The sequence below is a fragment of the Chrysemys picta genome, chromosome 8, assembly GCF_011386835.1.
Source record: "Chrysemys picta bellii isolate R12L10 chromosome 8, ASM1138683v2, whole genome shotgun sequence".
Classification (NCBI taxonomy): Eukaryota; Metazoa; Chordata; order Testudines; family Emydidae; genus Chrysemys; species Chrysemys picta.
In genome coordinates, this window is record NC_088798.1 from 15,611,584 (window position 1) to 15,627,739 (window position 16,156).

Sequence of the window (16,156 nt, forward strand, 5' to 3'; positions counted from 1 at the left end):
AAATGTTACATATCTCAACTTGTATGATACGGGTGTTATAATTGAGCGAAAAAGATGCCTTTACAGTGTCACTATGACTGAATATCAACAACACGATAGAGTGGATGGTTTGGAGTAATTTCTCCTCTCTCTTATCCTCAGAGCCTTTGGTTTGGCTTTTTTTAGTATAAACATAGTTGAAGCACGGATTTTCCCTTATATCCCGTAGATTGTTCAGAACTAATTTGCTATGGAAATTTGATTTATTACAGAATATGTTTGCAGTATTGTTGTAGTTGTGTTGGTCTCAGGGTAAGAGAGAGTCAAGATGGGTGAGTTAATATCTTTTATTGGCCCAGTTTCTGTTGGTGAAAGAGACAAGCTTTTGAGCTCCACAGAACTCTTCTTTAGGAGTTTGAAAGCTTGTCTCTTTCATCAACAGAAGTTGGTCCAATAAAAGATACTAACGCACCCATCTTGTCTCCTTATTACAGAATAGTCTAATGGGAAAATGTTTTGGGAGCATACATCTAATCTTTGGTGTGTCTTGTTCATGGTGGAAAAAATGATATGAAATACAAACTTTAGGATCATCACTGTTCTCTTTTCTGTCTGTGTCTTCATGAATTGTTTTTGTTTTTTCAGTTAATTAATTGGGATAAACTATCCCTAAATTCCCAATAGCAGTATTCATGGTGCAAGGAGTACAAGATCATCATTTCTCTTTGACACCATTTTCATGGATATCAGTGCTTGAGTCCTTGCTCTACTTTCCTTTTAGAGAGAGGAACTGGAAATGCAACCTACATGTCTTTGTGTAGTACTGCTATTGACTTTGCCCAACTCCTTGACCATTATGTTTTAAGGGTAATTGGGAGCTTTTATAGTTCAAGTATTGAAGCTGTCATGGGAAAACCCCTATTTAAAAAATGGGAGGGATATTGAAAATATTTTTCTGTCCTGCTAAGATTTCAACAGCGAATTGGGGTTGAAGTGGCAGAGTGGAGTTAAACACTAGTGGACATGTCACTTTGGTGGCATGCCCACTGTTTGAAACTGCAGTCAGCTCAGACACAAGATCAGAACATCTGACTGTCACTGAAATAGTGATATGTCTCTTTACCACTGGCTCAGATAAGAAAAGAAGGGTTTAATGCGGAGCCATATCCTGTTTTAAAACACAGCTTTGATTATTAGCAATTTGATAAGTGTAAGCAGGTGCTTTTCCCAGTGTGCTCCAAAACATAGTATGTGCATGTTATATAAGGGCAAAGATAACCACCTTCTTAGGGTTTGGCTGTAACAAAATGATTCAACGTGAAGTTACACAGCTTTAAGCTCAAAATTACTCCTTGGGTTTGGCTGCTCTTAGGGTTGCTCCCTGAGGACTGTTTTGCCTAGATCCTCTGACCAAAGGGGCAGCACCCATCTCTGTTTCTTGTCTGGGTTAACAAACTGCACCTACCACAGTCAGCAGAGATTAATTAGCATCTTCCTGCAGTAACTACATCCTCGCAGTTTGACAACGAACTATTGATAACTGCTCTTTGAGTATGGTCTCTCAACCAGTTCTTCACCCACTTTATAGGAGTTTCATCTCAACCACATTTCCTTAGTTTGTTTATGAGAACGACTTGTGAGACTGTGACAAGAGCCTTATTAAAATCAAGATGTATCATATATCCTGTTTCCCCCTCTACACTAGGCCAGTGACCCTGTCAAAAAAAGAAATTAGGTTGGTTTGGCATGATTTGTTCTTGACAAACCCATGCTGGCTATTCCTTATAACACTGTTATCCTCTACATGCTTACAAATTGATTGTTTAATAACTTGTTCCAATATTGTTAAAAGGTTCCATTGGTAAACTAATAGCATGCATATGGACTGGTCCTTTAAAGTCTCTAAATGTCTCCTAATGAAAGCAAAATCCATTCAGTGGGACAGCTTCATATTAGTGGCTCTAAAAAGAAATACAAAAAGTTATGTAAAATGACAGTCTAGAACAAATAACTTTTTCTTTCCTAATTCTTTTGACTAATTAAATTGTTATAGCATAAGTGTATAAATATGTTAACTCTAACTGTAATTGCTGTAGCTGGCTTTTGTCAGTTCAGATTTCTTTTAATTGTTTATTCTAAACATAAACATGATTTTTTTTGTCTGATGTTACAAAGCACAAAAACTAGGCTCAATAAAGAAATATTTTAGATATTTATGTTTTAATTTTAATTCACTATATCAGGGGCGGCCAACCTGAGCCTAAGAAGGAGCCAGAATTTACCAATGTACATTGCCAAAGAGCCACAGTATTATGTAATGATTATATATGTGTGTGTGTGTGTCTCTCTCTCTCTCTCTCTCTATATATATATATATATGCACACACAATCATATAATTTGATAATGTATATTTATTATGCATTTATAATATATAGTTAACGATAATAAAAACAACTTGTCTTAATGTTTTACTTAGTGGGACTTCTGGCAATCTTTGCTTTCAGCAATTCCCTTGAAGTTTGGTTTGTGTTCAGTTGTGCTCACACGCAGCAGTCCTCTTAAGTGGCAGTCTGTCAAAACGGATTGGTGCTTGGATTTCACATGTTTGAGTGTTGAGAAAACAGACTCTCAAAGATAGGTCAAGGCAAACATCGAGATTAATTTTAGGGCCGCACTTCTGATGTTGGGGTATTTATCCTTTGGCACAGATTTCCAGAAAGTAAGGGTCCCCTCTGTCTTCGGAACAAATTTCAATCTGTCATCTTTCAAAAGTTTTATTATTTCCATCTGGGATGTTGCTTTGTCAGAAACTAAAGGGGGCTTCAGACAATCGGCTTCAGCACTAAAAGGGTCAATCAGAAATCTGATTTGAGGTCTTTTCTGCTGCAAATCTTGGAATCTTTCCTCAAAACTGTCCTTAAGATCTTTAATCATGCTCGCATATCTAGTTGTGCTCTGTTTTAGGGGTTCTTATGCATCTTCTTTTGATCTTTCTGGAAGTTATGACATTGAGGGAAAGTGTGTCAGCTCTCCCTCAAGCATTTGTCTGTGAAACACCTGCAGTTTGTTCATGAACGCAAATACACTTTGCACTAGATAAGACAGCAACCGGAATTTTCGTTGTAAGTCCACGTTTAGTTTATCCAAATGCAGCAGCATGTCTGCAAGAAATGCCAAGTCTAGAACCACCCCCAGGATCTGTAAGCTCAGGATGTATTCTTTGCTTCTCCTCCATAAACAATTTTACTGGTTCCAGGAGCTCGAAAAAATGGGAAATAACTTGACCTCTCAAGAGCCATTGAACTGTGCAGTGAAATGGCAAATCAGCAGGGAAGTCGTCTTCATCCAGTTCTTTGACTAGATTTTGAAATTGTCTGTGATTGAGTGCATTTGAGCAAATGAAATTCACAATGTGCAAGACTGGTTTCATGACATGATCAAATTTGAGATTTTTAGATACGAGTTTTTCCCGATGAATAATACAGTGAAATGTCCAAAATTTGGGAAAGCTCTCGTCAGACTTACAAAGCCCTACTAATCCATTCACAGATCCCCACATGGATGGAGCCCCATCTGTTGCAATGGCAGTGAGCTTCTGTAAAGGGAAGTAGTGTTTTGCAACTAGCAACATCAATGCCTCCTTTAGATCTCATCCACGAGTTCCTTCCTTTAGTGGGACGATATCCAGGGGTTCTTCCCTTACAACACAGTCGTCAGACACAGTCCGGACAAATACCGATAATTGAGGTTTATCCTGTACATCGCACGACTCATCCAAAGCGATGCTCAAATACTCACACTGCTGAAGTTGCAAGTGCAGTAGCCATTCAGTGTCACTGTTCAGGTTGGAGATTCTGCGTTCTGTTGTGTGGCGTGAAAGCTGCAGGCCAGAAATTTTCTTCTGTAGATTCTCGTTCTCTGGTGACAAGATTGAAATCACATCAGTGATGCACATTTTTATAAACTCGCCTTCAGAGTAGGGCTTTTTTATACGGGCTATGTGCCCGGCCACATAATAGGAGGCTAAGGTTACAGTCTGCAATCGGTTGGCAAATCTGGTGAAGAATTGGGCTTCTACATCTGTTTGTTTTTTCAAAATTTTCAGTTTTAAAGTGCAGAGTTCAGAACCTTGTGGGAATTCTTGATCCATATGTGCATGGCTAGAAGCGAAATGATGCTGCAAGTTTGAAGATTTGAACTGAGAGACACACGTCTGGCAAAGAAGACACATGGCCTTACGATTATGTTCAACGAAAAAGTACTTATGCTCCCACTCCTGTTGGAAGCTTCGATTTCATCTGTGTATTTGCTTTTCCATTTGCACTTGCTTTCCATTGTTAGATGATGTAAGAAAAATTTTGATTAAAAATTTCCACACCAGCTAGTAGTCACTGTGTACTTTATTGAAGGAGACCAGGCTCCAGCCAGGGGTTGCTGGACACCTGGCTCTGCCCCAGGCCCCGCCTCCCACTCCACCCTTTTCACCAAGTCCCCACCCCAACCCTGCCCCTCCCCTTCCTGCCTCATTCCGCCCCCTCCCCCAATGAGATGTGTCCTTGCTCCTCCCTGCTCCCTCCCCGAGCCTCCTGGTGCGAAACAGGGGCAGCAGGCAAGGAGACAGAGGAGGAGGTGACAGGGGGGAGGCTGTGCACCAGGTCCTCGCTCCTCCCTCCCCCAGCGCCTCCCACCGCGATCAGCTGTTTTGCAGCGTTGAGGTGGCTCAGGGAGGGAGAGGGAGGAGTGAGGACGCACACCCAGCCCCCTCCTACCCCCCCCCCCCCCAGAGCAGCCTCAATGCCACGAAACAGCTGATCATGTCGGGAGGTGCTGGGGGAAGAAGGGGGGCTGGGTACTCCTCCCCCTCCCTCCCAGAGCCGCAATGCCATGAAACAGCTGATCGCCGTGGCGAGCGAGCAGGAGGGGCAGGCGCTGATGGGGGGGGGGGGGGGAGCGGGCATCGGCAGGCAGGAGGGGCTGGGGACTGATAGGACTACCGCTGGGTGCTGAGCACCTACCATTTTTTTCCCCAGAGTTGGCTCCTGGCAGGAGCCGCCGGTTGGCCACGCCTGCACTATATTCTTGAAGCCTCAAAATTCCTTCTGCCCAACAGAGTGGAGTGTCTTCACTACCTAGCTTTGATGTCTTATTCAGTAGAATTCACTCGCCAGGACAGAAAATTTCCAATAATGTACCTCTTCGGATACTGTAGTGAATTTTCTAATATAAAACTAACGCTGGAGGTCTGATGTTTCATTTGAATTATGCCATTTTAATGTTTAGTAAATACAGTTTACTTTTATTCTAGAGATGTTGCCTGGTTTGATGAATCATGGCTAAGCCGTATTAAAGAAGATGTTGGTGACAACTGGAGAATAAAGGTACCAAAAATGAAAGTTGGCAAAAGCTATTTGCGTTCGCTTAGGACGATGTTTCCCGAGTTTATCTAATATTACTATGTTATAGTGTTGGGGGGGGAGGGTGTCAAAAAGAGCAATAATTAACACACACATTCAAATTGTATGTAACTGACTTAAACATATTTTACCATGATCTATACTTCACATGCAGTTCCTTTCTCATCTTAATTCTCTCCCAGCATCATTACATATTTCTCATAAAACTACTGTGTAGATTTTTAAATGAAAATAAAATGCAGTCAGATTAAACTTTTTTTTGTTTTGTTTTTTAGTCGGAGAAAAGTATCTATTCTTAATAGTAGCATATAACCAATGTTATCTTTTATACACTGTTAGGCCAGTAATCTGAAAAAGGTTCTGCAAGGAATTATGGACTACTATCATGAGGTATGGAAAAAGCAGCAGTTTTGTTGGTTTTGTTAATATAACAAATAAGGATTGGTCTTTTTCGCTAAAGTTAATCCCAACTATAGAATAATACTAAACTCTTCCTATAATGATACTCTTTTTGTGAAATGTGTGTTAGAGCGTGATATAAATGAAAATTCTCTCAATAGAAAAATACTGAAGCTACATGTAAAACTTGTTTGGGTGGAGTGATGGGTATTTCTCAAACATGCTGTGACTTGACCAAGTAATGGCAACTCTGTGGAACTCAACACTGTGAATTTACACTGTCTAGTCCATTATGTTTTTAGCAGCAGACATGTTTGGCCAGCTGCAAGTGAAATTCTCCACGGCCTGATTCTGCTTTTTTACTATGACATTAATAATTGTGTATCCTGCAGAAACATGCTTGCTGCCATATAAGAAGAAAGTGAGGTTTTTGATATTGCATATTTATAAAAGCATCCTTTTGTGGGAAAGTATGCAACCTTATTTGGCTTTAAAAGCTAACCAGGGCGAGGCCTTATAAGTATTTGGATGAGAAATCCCTGGGGCGAAAACATCCCGTGAAAGATGTTGTGCTGCTGCTCTTAGGTTCTGCTAATAGAAAAAACAGATTCGCTTAGCTTTTAATGCAGCATTCTCAATATATTTTTTGCATTTTTTTTACATAAGCGAGGATAATCTTATTTGACATTTAATCACTTAGTTACTTTTCTCCACAGTAAGCTTTCAAAATCTGTATTTATTTTTGCCAGAATCCACTTACTCCTTGGATAATTTTACTTTACTCGTGACTGAGATAGTCTCTCCTATTTAAAGCTCCTTATTGTCACTTTCCAAAGCAATCTCTTAAGCTGAAATTTCTAATCTCTGTTCTAAGACCCCAGGAAAATTGTTTTGGAAAACTTGCAGGGAGGGGGCAAAAAACTTGAATAAATTGATCAGACACTTAAATAAATGCACATGCAGCTTTTGATAAAATAATAATTTGAACACAGTGCTTTTTCTGTTTGTTTGATTGTTAAGAAAAGGATACTAAATGACAACTGTTAATACACCACCCAATCTTGAGCCTTGAATTGCTATAAAGTGAGGCAGTTTAAAGTTAGGATTCCCAAAATAACCCTAATTCTGCCTGCTTGAACACCTCTTTTTTTTAAACAAAAAGATACTTCATTCTGTGATTATGTGCAGGATAACCACCTTCCATTTGACAAACACAATATAATAATGCAAACAGACTACTTTTTTATGTCCTTCTCTTCTACTAAGTTCGTAAATTGTGTTTATCTAAAACAGTGGTCACCAACCAGTTGATCATGATCGACTGGTCGATCCTGGAGGATCTCCCAGTCAATCGTGATCTCCAGCTGGGCTGCCGCTAAGACAGACTCCCTGCCTGCCCCGGTCCTGGAAGTGGCCAGGGCGGCCTACGGCCCTGGGGGCAGGGGTCTCCCTCCACACACATTGCTCCTGCTTGTAAGCACCGTCCCCGCAGCTCCCATTGGCCGGGAATGGGAGCTGCGGGGGCGGTACTTGCAGAGAGGGGCAGTGCGCAAAGCCACGTGCCACCCACTCTCCCGCCCGCCCCCAGGGGCCGCAGAGGCACATTGGCCCTTTCCGGGAGTGGTGTGGGGCCGAGGTCAGCAGGGAGCCTGGCTTAGGGGCAGCCATGCTGCGCCACCGACTGGGAGCCGCTGGAGATAAGTGCTGCCTGGTGGGAGGCCGCACCTCAGCCCTGAGCCCCCTCCCGGAGCCAGCACCCCACACCACCCCTGAGCCCCCTCCCAGAGTCAGCACCCCATACCTCCTCCTGCACCCTGAACCCCCTCCTGCACCCCAAGCCCCAGCCCTGACCCTCCTCCCAGAACCAGCACCTCCACCCCCTCCTACACTCCAGTCCTGAACCCCTTCCCAGAGCCAGCACCCCATACCCCTTCCTGCACCCCAACACTGTGCCCCAATCTGGAGTCCCCTCCTGCACCCAAACTCCCTCCCAGAGCCTGCATTCCTCACCCCCTCCTGAACCCCAACCCCCAGCCCCAGGCTCAGCCCAGAGCCCCTCCCACACTGTGAAACCCTCAGCCCCAGTCCAGAGCCCGCATCCCCTCCCGAACCCCCGACCCCAGCCCAGTGAAAGTGGGTGAGTGTACGGGAGAGCAAGTGACTGGGGAGGGAGGGGGGGAGGGAGTAGGGCAGGACTTTGGGGAAGGGGCGGGGCCTCAGGGAAGGGAAGGGGTAGATCCTGGGTTGCTCTTAACTTCAAAAAGTGATCTTGGGCGTAAAAAGGTTGGAGACCACTGAGCTAAAATTCAGAAAAGGTATTTTGTATTACTGCACACCTGTTCCACGAACATATAACTAGTGATCATATAATATTTATGTGCAAGGGGCTGAGCAGGTATAACCCCCCTGAATGTTATGCAGTTAGTGCATTGCTAATGCATATCTGTTTTAAGGAACTCATGACCGTAGTATCTAGCTGTAATGTAGGCCTTTTTGTATTAATATATAGTATGGCATATTTTCATTGGTGGTGTAAGTGTGTTTTATGTGTGTGTGTTGTTTTTTTTTAGGGGGTTTTCCTGGAGATACTGCTTTAAAGCTATACATCCCTCCAGCTATTTTGTTTTTCGAGTCCTTTTCAAATTTCTTACTATTTTTCTTCATAGTCTTATTTCCTTAATTCAGTATTGCTACCTGAGTATTACCATTAGGCAAAAGGCTGTGTGACAGACTTAACTAGTTCTTCTGTGTATAGTAACCCAAGGTAGTGTCCAGGGTCTCTCCTCATCTGTCTCCAAAGTCATATTTACCTCTAGTAATATCTCCAGTTTTTTGTCCCGACTGTGTTTCCCAGGCCAGATCTTTTTGCAGGATGGATGAATATATATATGGATGCTAAATCTTCATCATGCATATAATTGAAATGCCAAACTTACCTTTTATATTTTACAGTTTTTAGGTCAGCAGATTTCAGAAGAACTTGTTCCTGACTTAAATCAGATATCTGAACATTCGGATCCTACAGAGCTGGGCAGGTTACTGCAGCTTATTCTAGGTTGTGCAGTCAACTGTGAAAAGAAACAAGGTACATGCTGTTTTCACCTGTTGAAGATATACCTAGGAACAAACAACCTCCTCAGGCCACGCTTACTTTAGGAAATAGCAAATAGTAGCATGCATAGAGAATAAGATGGAATTGATGTCTCATTTAAAAAATACTTTCTGTTCCTGAATCAAACAGTAGGTATTAGCCTCTTTCTGCTAATGTGTTTATACAATATTATTATCATAAACTCTTTTGAAATTGGAGTTTGTGAAAACTAATAATAACTTTATAAAGTGTGTCTGCATACAGGTTCTTAATCTGGCGTCAAATATTTTTCGTTAAAAGTGGACTGGAAAGTGGCTTTTACATTTATTACTTATACTATATAAAATCCCAGATTGATAACAAAATATGTGCCCAGGCATAAAATTTACAAATGAATACATTTTAAAACTAATAGTTTAAGCTACCTCTTATTTATCTGTAAAGGTCTACGGTGGTTGCTTTTTGTTTGTTAATGCCCACATAAGCACCCATTACAGTGCAGGAAAACACTTTTTGATTATTCAATAAAAAAATAGTCATTTAATTAAAGTCTTGCATCAGTGAGTATTTAGAAAGCCAGGTGGTATCATCCTGCATTGAGAATTAAAGCATTAGTGATGACATTTTGTCTATCGCACTTTATGTGCTATCTCAGTGACAAGTTTTTCTCCACCAAAAAATTTGAAAACTCAAACAAACCAAATAAAGCTGACATAATAGGGTCAAATGAAAACTTGCAAAATTTTGGAAATGTAGATATTTAAAGGCTTTTCACTCCTTTGTATATACTGTAAATTTTAGAAGTACTTATGGAAACAAGATGTTAAATTGTTTTAATATGTCGTGTTGCACAATTTACAACTTTCATACTGGAGTGAAAAGCCTTAGTTTGAATTTTGGTCTCTTGTGAGTTTAAACGAAGCCCTTCTGTCTTAAATAGTAGTTTAATTTTGGGTTGTGAAATGCTGTAAATAGAAATTACAGCTTTTGTTCTGCATAACATAAGCTATGAAACAACAGGTGCCTTTGTGGAAAAGGTTGCATTGTAAAGCTTTAGAGCTGGTCATTCTTTCTTCTTTTTTCTTAGTTAGCAGTCAAAAACATTTTGCAGTAATATTCTAGTCCTAGAATGTTCAAAGGGCCAAATTCTCTCTGAGCTATATGCCTCCTTCGGAAGGAAAAAATTGTCCTTAATCTAATCTTGCAAACTTCCATATGATGCAACCTATTGAAATTATGTGAGTAAATGTATGAGAGAATTGGGCCTACGTATATAGGGCCTCACTCCATATTTACTAATATGTGAGCATCACTGAAACTATTCTTAATAAGAGCAATAACTTTTTTGGAAATGATTTGTCATAGAATTATCATGTTCTTTATTATCCGTTGATATCCGCTTTGCGGAAAGGACAGAACATATGCCACTTCAATCCATTTTACAGTAAATGTTGTCATAAGTAAATTATTGGAAATACTTTTTCTCCATTACAGAACATATCCAAAATATAATGACCCTAGAAGAGTCTGTTCAACATGTTGTTATGGCTGCTATTCAAGAGGCAAGTAATAATTCATATATAAATAGCCTAAAACTTTCAACAGGAAAGCTTGAATGTAAATATATAGAGCCAGATCTTTACGCCCTGCCCCTCTTCCCTCTCCTGCTGTTTTGCATTGATCACCAGCAAAAAGGAACCAAAAAGCTTCCTTACAGGCAGTTGGGCATTCCCCTTGTGTCTTGTAAACAGCTCTATGCTTCCTGTTCTCAAGTCAGCTCTTGTGCCAGAGCACACTTTGTGTTCTGAGGATTCTCATTTGAGTGTTGGTCCTTAGGGGCTGTTAAAAGCAGATGGAAGTTAGGGCAGCCCTTAAGCTGCTCTGACTTCTGCATGGGACCAGCTCTCCTGAACTTTTTCCCATGTTACCTTACCTACCAGTTCTCTGAGTTTGGTGAAGTCTGGTTTACTTGGAGCTCTTTGATTTATTTGGGGTTGGTCCTGATTTAGTTGGGGTTGGACCTGCTTTGAGCAGGGGGTTGGACTAGATGACCTCCTGATGTCTCTTCCAACCCTAATGATTCTATGATTCTACTAACACCTATCCTGCACTGAAAATATATCCAGTAATAAAACCTAATACAACTTTAGTTTCAATAGTTAAGAAACCAGTTGTGTTTAAGGGTACTAAGGTTTTGTGTGTAGATATAATTCTGCTAATCAGAATGTTGTTTGCTACATATTTTGACTAATTGAACTTTTCTTCTGGTTAAAGTCTGGGTCTATCACTATAACTTTTTTTTTTTAATCAAAAGATTTGAGTAAGAGGCAGAGCTTATTAGCTGTGATAGTTGCCAAACGCAGTATCCAGTACTCTATACTAGTCTTCCAGTTGTTCCCTCCATGACAGTTGATCTAAGAAACACTGGAGTGTGACAGCTGCTAATGCTGGTTAAACTCATTGGGTGAACATTCGTCCCCGTTGAAATTAATGAGAGTTTTGCCATTGATTTCAGTGGGACCAACGTTTAACCCATAAAGCTACTACAGCTGTTTCGTTAAAAGGACAGAGTACTTTCTCTGGGTACTGTAGATTTGAATTAGTAGTAAAGTGTAACAGTATAATAGTCAAATACTAACTGTCACAGTTTCAGAGCAACTGCATCTGTATTCCCCCTCCGTGGTCCACCAAGGGCATCTACTCTAAGCTCCCAGCCATCACCTCTCTAGCATGAAGACCCTCATCACTCTCTCCTGACTGGCGGTTCTTTTAGGCTTCATGGTTCCCTGCCTATACTGTTATCCCCAGCAAGACAGTGTCTGCACTTCGGGTTTTTTTTTTTTTTTTCCAGAAGCTATGACTAGTGCATGGCTCGCAATCATAAGTTACCACACCACTCTTTCTTTAGTCTTAATGTGAAAGCATTACAGAGAAAACATATTAAATAATAAAAGAACCTTCATGCATGCTAAAAAGTTTACCAATGGTCACTGCCAACTCCAGACTCGAGCTCTGGTAGGTTTCAGTCCTTCAGAACCCACACCTGGATTTTCTCTGGTTACAAGTTCATAGCTGTCTTAGATTCAGAACCCTGGCTTGGCAGTTCACCGTTTCTTGGTATACTTCGGGCCTTCCAACTCCTGTCTCCGGGAACAGATACTCAGCAGACATGGCCCACTCCTTAGGGCATAGTTTCAGAAGGCTGAGTTTTTGCATAAGCAGAGGTGGGAATTTGCATTAACCTCTCCCTACGTATTCCCCAGGAAATCCACTTCATACTTGCTATCCCAAAAGTCCATTCTTGTGTGGCACATTTTCAATATAATCCTTTGTACTCCCAGGCCTCACATCACATCTCCCCCTTAGAAAAGTTATGTACAGTCCTGGTTCACAATAATACATAAACCATTAATTTAATACAATGGACCCCAAAGATACTTAACCTTGATTCAATAAGGTTTCCCAAGGATATGCAGGAAACTGCTGTATCTGTCACACTAACAACTACTGAAGTTAAATTGGGGAGAGGTGGAGTCTAATTCAACACCAGAAGCCACTCACGCTATAGTATATCTATTTGCACTATTTTAATCTATGTGCCATTTTTGTTTTTTAGCTCATGAGCAAGGAAATACTGAGTTCTGTCACAAATGATACATCTGGTGAAATGGAGCAACAGGTAATTGCCTTATGTTTGTTATAATAGTCAAATAATGTTAAGAGTTTCAAAAATAATTTATTCACATCGTACCGTGCTTGTAAATTCAGAGAGTAGACACAAAGGTACCTCTCCCATCATCTCCCAATGAAAGAAGATTCAGTCCTTCATCCATACAAATTAACTTGCTTCTTGCTTTACGAGCCAGTTGTTGTTGTTTCCCTCAGACCAGCTTACCAAAATCAATGCCCAGATTTGTATTTCACAAAGGGCAGAGCAACATGCTGATGCTACACTAGGAAGTTAGAGTAAATTTAACTCTTATCTTTCATTGTCACCCATAGTGCTAGAGGTAGGTGAATGACTGAGTAAAGCAGTGCACATAAACTTAGCTTTTTTTTAAAAGACGTGAAATGGCTGATCTTATCATCTCTGTTGCCTGAGTAGAGACTGCAGGAGGATGTGACAGGAAGAGCAAAGAGTAAGTGCTATCAACCTCCATTAAGGTTAGAAAGTACAGATGAGTGCATACTGCAGAGTGATCTTAGAAAATATTTGAGTTCTGTGTCAACCCAAACACCCAGAGTTCTGTTCTTGAAGTAGAATTATCGTTAATTTAAAAGCAGTCTTTCCCCCAAGAAAGAGCTCAGATGCTTCCCCTATGATGACATTGACCTTCCTATAGCTATCAGAGGAAAGATGGTCAGTAGCCTGGTTGCTAGTCTTGTATGCTGGAGTCTCAGGTTCAATCCTCTGCCCTGCTGCAGATTCTCTCTGACCTTAGGCAAGCAAGTCACTTCGAGTACGTCTACACTGGAGGGGAAAAAAAAATGCAACCAAACAAAAACAAACACTCCTGTGGCAGCAAATCTCAGAACCTGGTTTTACAGTTTTTCTGTCTGTTTTTGCAGCAGAGATGTGCCTTACTCTCTCTGTCATATCTATCTTACATGTCCCTCCTCATACAGATAGGGAGCATATAAAATAATCTTAATTTCAATATATCTAACTTGCATGAAATCTTTTTTTTTTTTTTTAAAGATGAAAAGAGCCCTTGAAGACCTTCAAGAAGCACTAGCAGAAAAAGAAGAACTGAAGCAAAGATGTCAAGAACTAGACCTGCAGGTAAGGAGACACAAACATACTTTTTCAAATATGTGACATTAAGAAATAGAAGCTCTGTTAAACAGTTGCAAAATGCAATGTCTTTAGAGGTTAAATTTCACCTATAAGTTCTTAGCCTTTTCAGTTTGTACTGAAACAAAGCTTCCCCATGCTGAAATGCTTCATACATGTGATTGTTGGAAATATTATCCTTTAATGTAAATCCATGCTCAGCTCCCCTGCAACTATTGGAAAATATATTGCTCATCCATAGTATGAAAGATTTCTTGGTGCAATAACTTGATATCTTGCAGTTAGTAATCGGTCATTGCAATACTATAGCTATGAATAGTAAAAATGCTTATAAAAATGTTCCATGCTTATTTTCAGCTAACAATAGCTTTAGCCCTTTTAAAAATATATTAAGAACCAATTCATTATAATGGACTGATTACAGTCACTGAAGGTGAAATAATAGCACTCACTGTAAATGTATGATTGTGCTGAATTTACCAAATAGCAATGCTAGGGAAATATTTTAGCCTGTAACTTTATGCCAGCCATTTCTGCTTCAGTCCCAAATTGCCCTTTCTCCTTCTGCTATGATACCTATCATGCATCGTTTTGAGAAGTCAGAACTACCACACAGCTGTTATAGACTTCTGTTTGGAGTAGTTAACTTGATGGCAGTTCACACAAATCTGGTTGGTCTATCCTCTTTGCATGTCATGACCAGGAGTAGTCGTTAAAAGTGTGTATAGTTGAGCATGAATGTACAAATGGTAACTAAAGTTAATGGAAAGTATATTTTGTAAAATAGGTGTCCATATTTTTGAAATTACACAATACATATTTGTTCATTTCATCGTCCAATGGTGCACCATGGTTTCAGCATAATGTATGTGGTGTTGAAAAGAAGTAGGAGACAGCCAATGGGACTCTGAGGGACCTGAAATGAGGATGAAGGAAATGAATGGGACATTCAGTTAATAAACATCCTGCCTTTTAAAAGTGTTTACTGTCTCCATGATTGAAGACTGATTAGGCCTTGTACAGGGAATAATAAAAGACTCTTAAGGCACAGATTTGCTCTAGGTCTGCAAATATACAGTAAGTTGGCTTCCCAGATATTCAGAGAATAGGACCTTAAAGGCAGTAAGTACTCAGTGAAGAGGTGGGAGAGTGCTGTTGGTTTCTTTTACATCTATTTAATTATAGGCACTTGAATTGTGTATAATCATGGATGGATAAATAAAAAAATCTTTTAATATTGCCTCAGATTATTATGCTAACTTTATATCTTATTAAATATTGCCACCATGGTATGCTGCATATGTATTGAAAGTCATAATAATGACTGACCGTTCTCATTTAAACTAATTCTTAATAAATTCACTTGTAAGGTCTCAGTCTTCCTTGATATTTTCCAAGAATATAAGAAAGGTAGGTTTCCTTTATGATTCAGGAAAACATAACCCAAAGAGCACATTCTACTGTTTAAGTGCCAGTTAACTAACACATGCTATATGCTCTGATGTTTGATGAAGTATTAAAATTAACACATCATCTTTCACTAGAAAGAGCTTAAGGGTTCCGTCTTTTAACCCTTGCCCACTTTATGGCTGTTTTAATATACTTACCAACTTAGTGTAATGTTATGTTCCCATTTGCTTAGCTGTGAACACTTTCAAAATCAAACCAGTTCAGTCACTTCAAAAATGCATGCCCTATATGATGCTGTCTAGGATTTTTTGTGTGTCTGCTTATTAGCTTATGGCTCTTGGACCTGCTTTTTGCACAACCATTCATGGCTGAACGCACGGCAGTGCCGTGTTAGTGTGCTAGCCAATGCCATTCTGCTTTTTATTGTTAGTACACAAGCCAAATGGGAAATACTCTTCATCCTACTGTTATTGTTTCTGTTCAGTTTCTAATAACAACATATTTGTTTCCTTTTGTTTTTATAAAATCTGGAAATATCAGTTGCCCCCTGTATTTATTACAATGCCACATGCCCTAGAAGATAGTTTTCATTTATAAAACAAAACAAAAAGGCACACTTCCTTGGTTGACAACTTTCATACTCTAAAGCAGCTAGGTGCTTAAGGGTATTTATAAATCACTCCTAAATTTTTCAAATGCTCAACTTCTATGTAACAAACAAATTATTTGGTGGCATCTTATAATCTATTATTTTGTGTTCTTCTTGGCAATCGGATGGGACCTATAAACTTGATGTTGTGTTATGTGCACTAGGTAGCTGCCCTTCAAGATGAAAAAAACAGCTTGATGTCTGAAAACGAGGTCATGAATGACAGATTAGACCAGTTAGATGGCTCTCTTGATGATCCAAATACCGTTGTTGCAAAAAAGTATTTCCATGTACAGCTGCAGCTAGAACAACTGCAGGAAGAAAACTTCAGGTATGAAATAACTTGCAGCTTTATTTAATCTCTCAAAATGTTGTTGTCATATGTGATGGGAGTTTCTTCTAAATATGCAGGATTTTC

The 16,156-nt window shown here is 40.0% G+C and overlaps 1 protein-coding gene across 3 annotated transcripts in view; it reads left to right on the top strand.

Moving 5' to 3' along the window:
- HOOK1 (hook microtubule tethering protein 1) overlaps positions 1-16,156 on the top strand; it is a 67,930-nt gene that overhangs the window by 25,837 nt on the left and 25,937 nt on the right. For all 3 annotated transcript variants that reach the window (XM_005284799.5, XM_065553924.1, XM_065553925.1), the window contains exons 3-9: positions 5,286-5,358; positions 5,734-5,784; positions 8,746-8,878; positions 10,379-10,446; positions 12,501-12,563; positions 13,584-13,667; positions 15,903-16,069. In XM_005284799.5, coding sequence (XP_005284856.3) covers positions 5,286-5,358; positions 5,734-5,784; positions 8,746-8,878; positions 10,379-10,446; positions 12,501-12,563; positions 13,584-13,667; positions 15,903-16,069 — 639 coding nt within the window. The remainder of the gene's footprint in view (positions 1-5,285; positions 5,359-5,733; positions 5,785-8,745; positions 8,879-10,378; positions 10,447-12,500; positions 12,564-13,583; positions 13,668-15,902; positions 16,070-16,156) is intronic.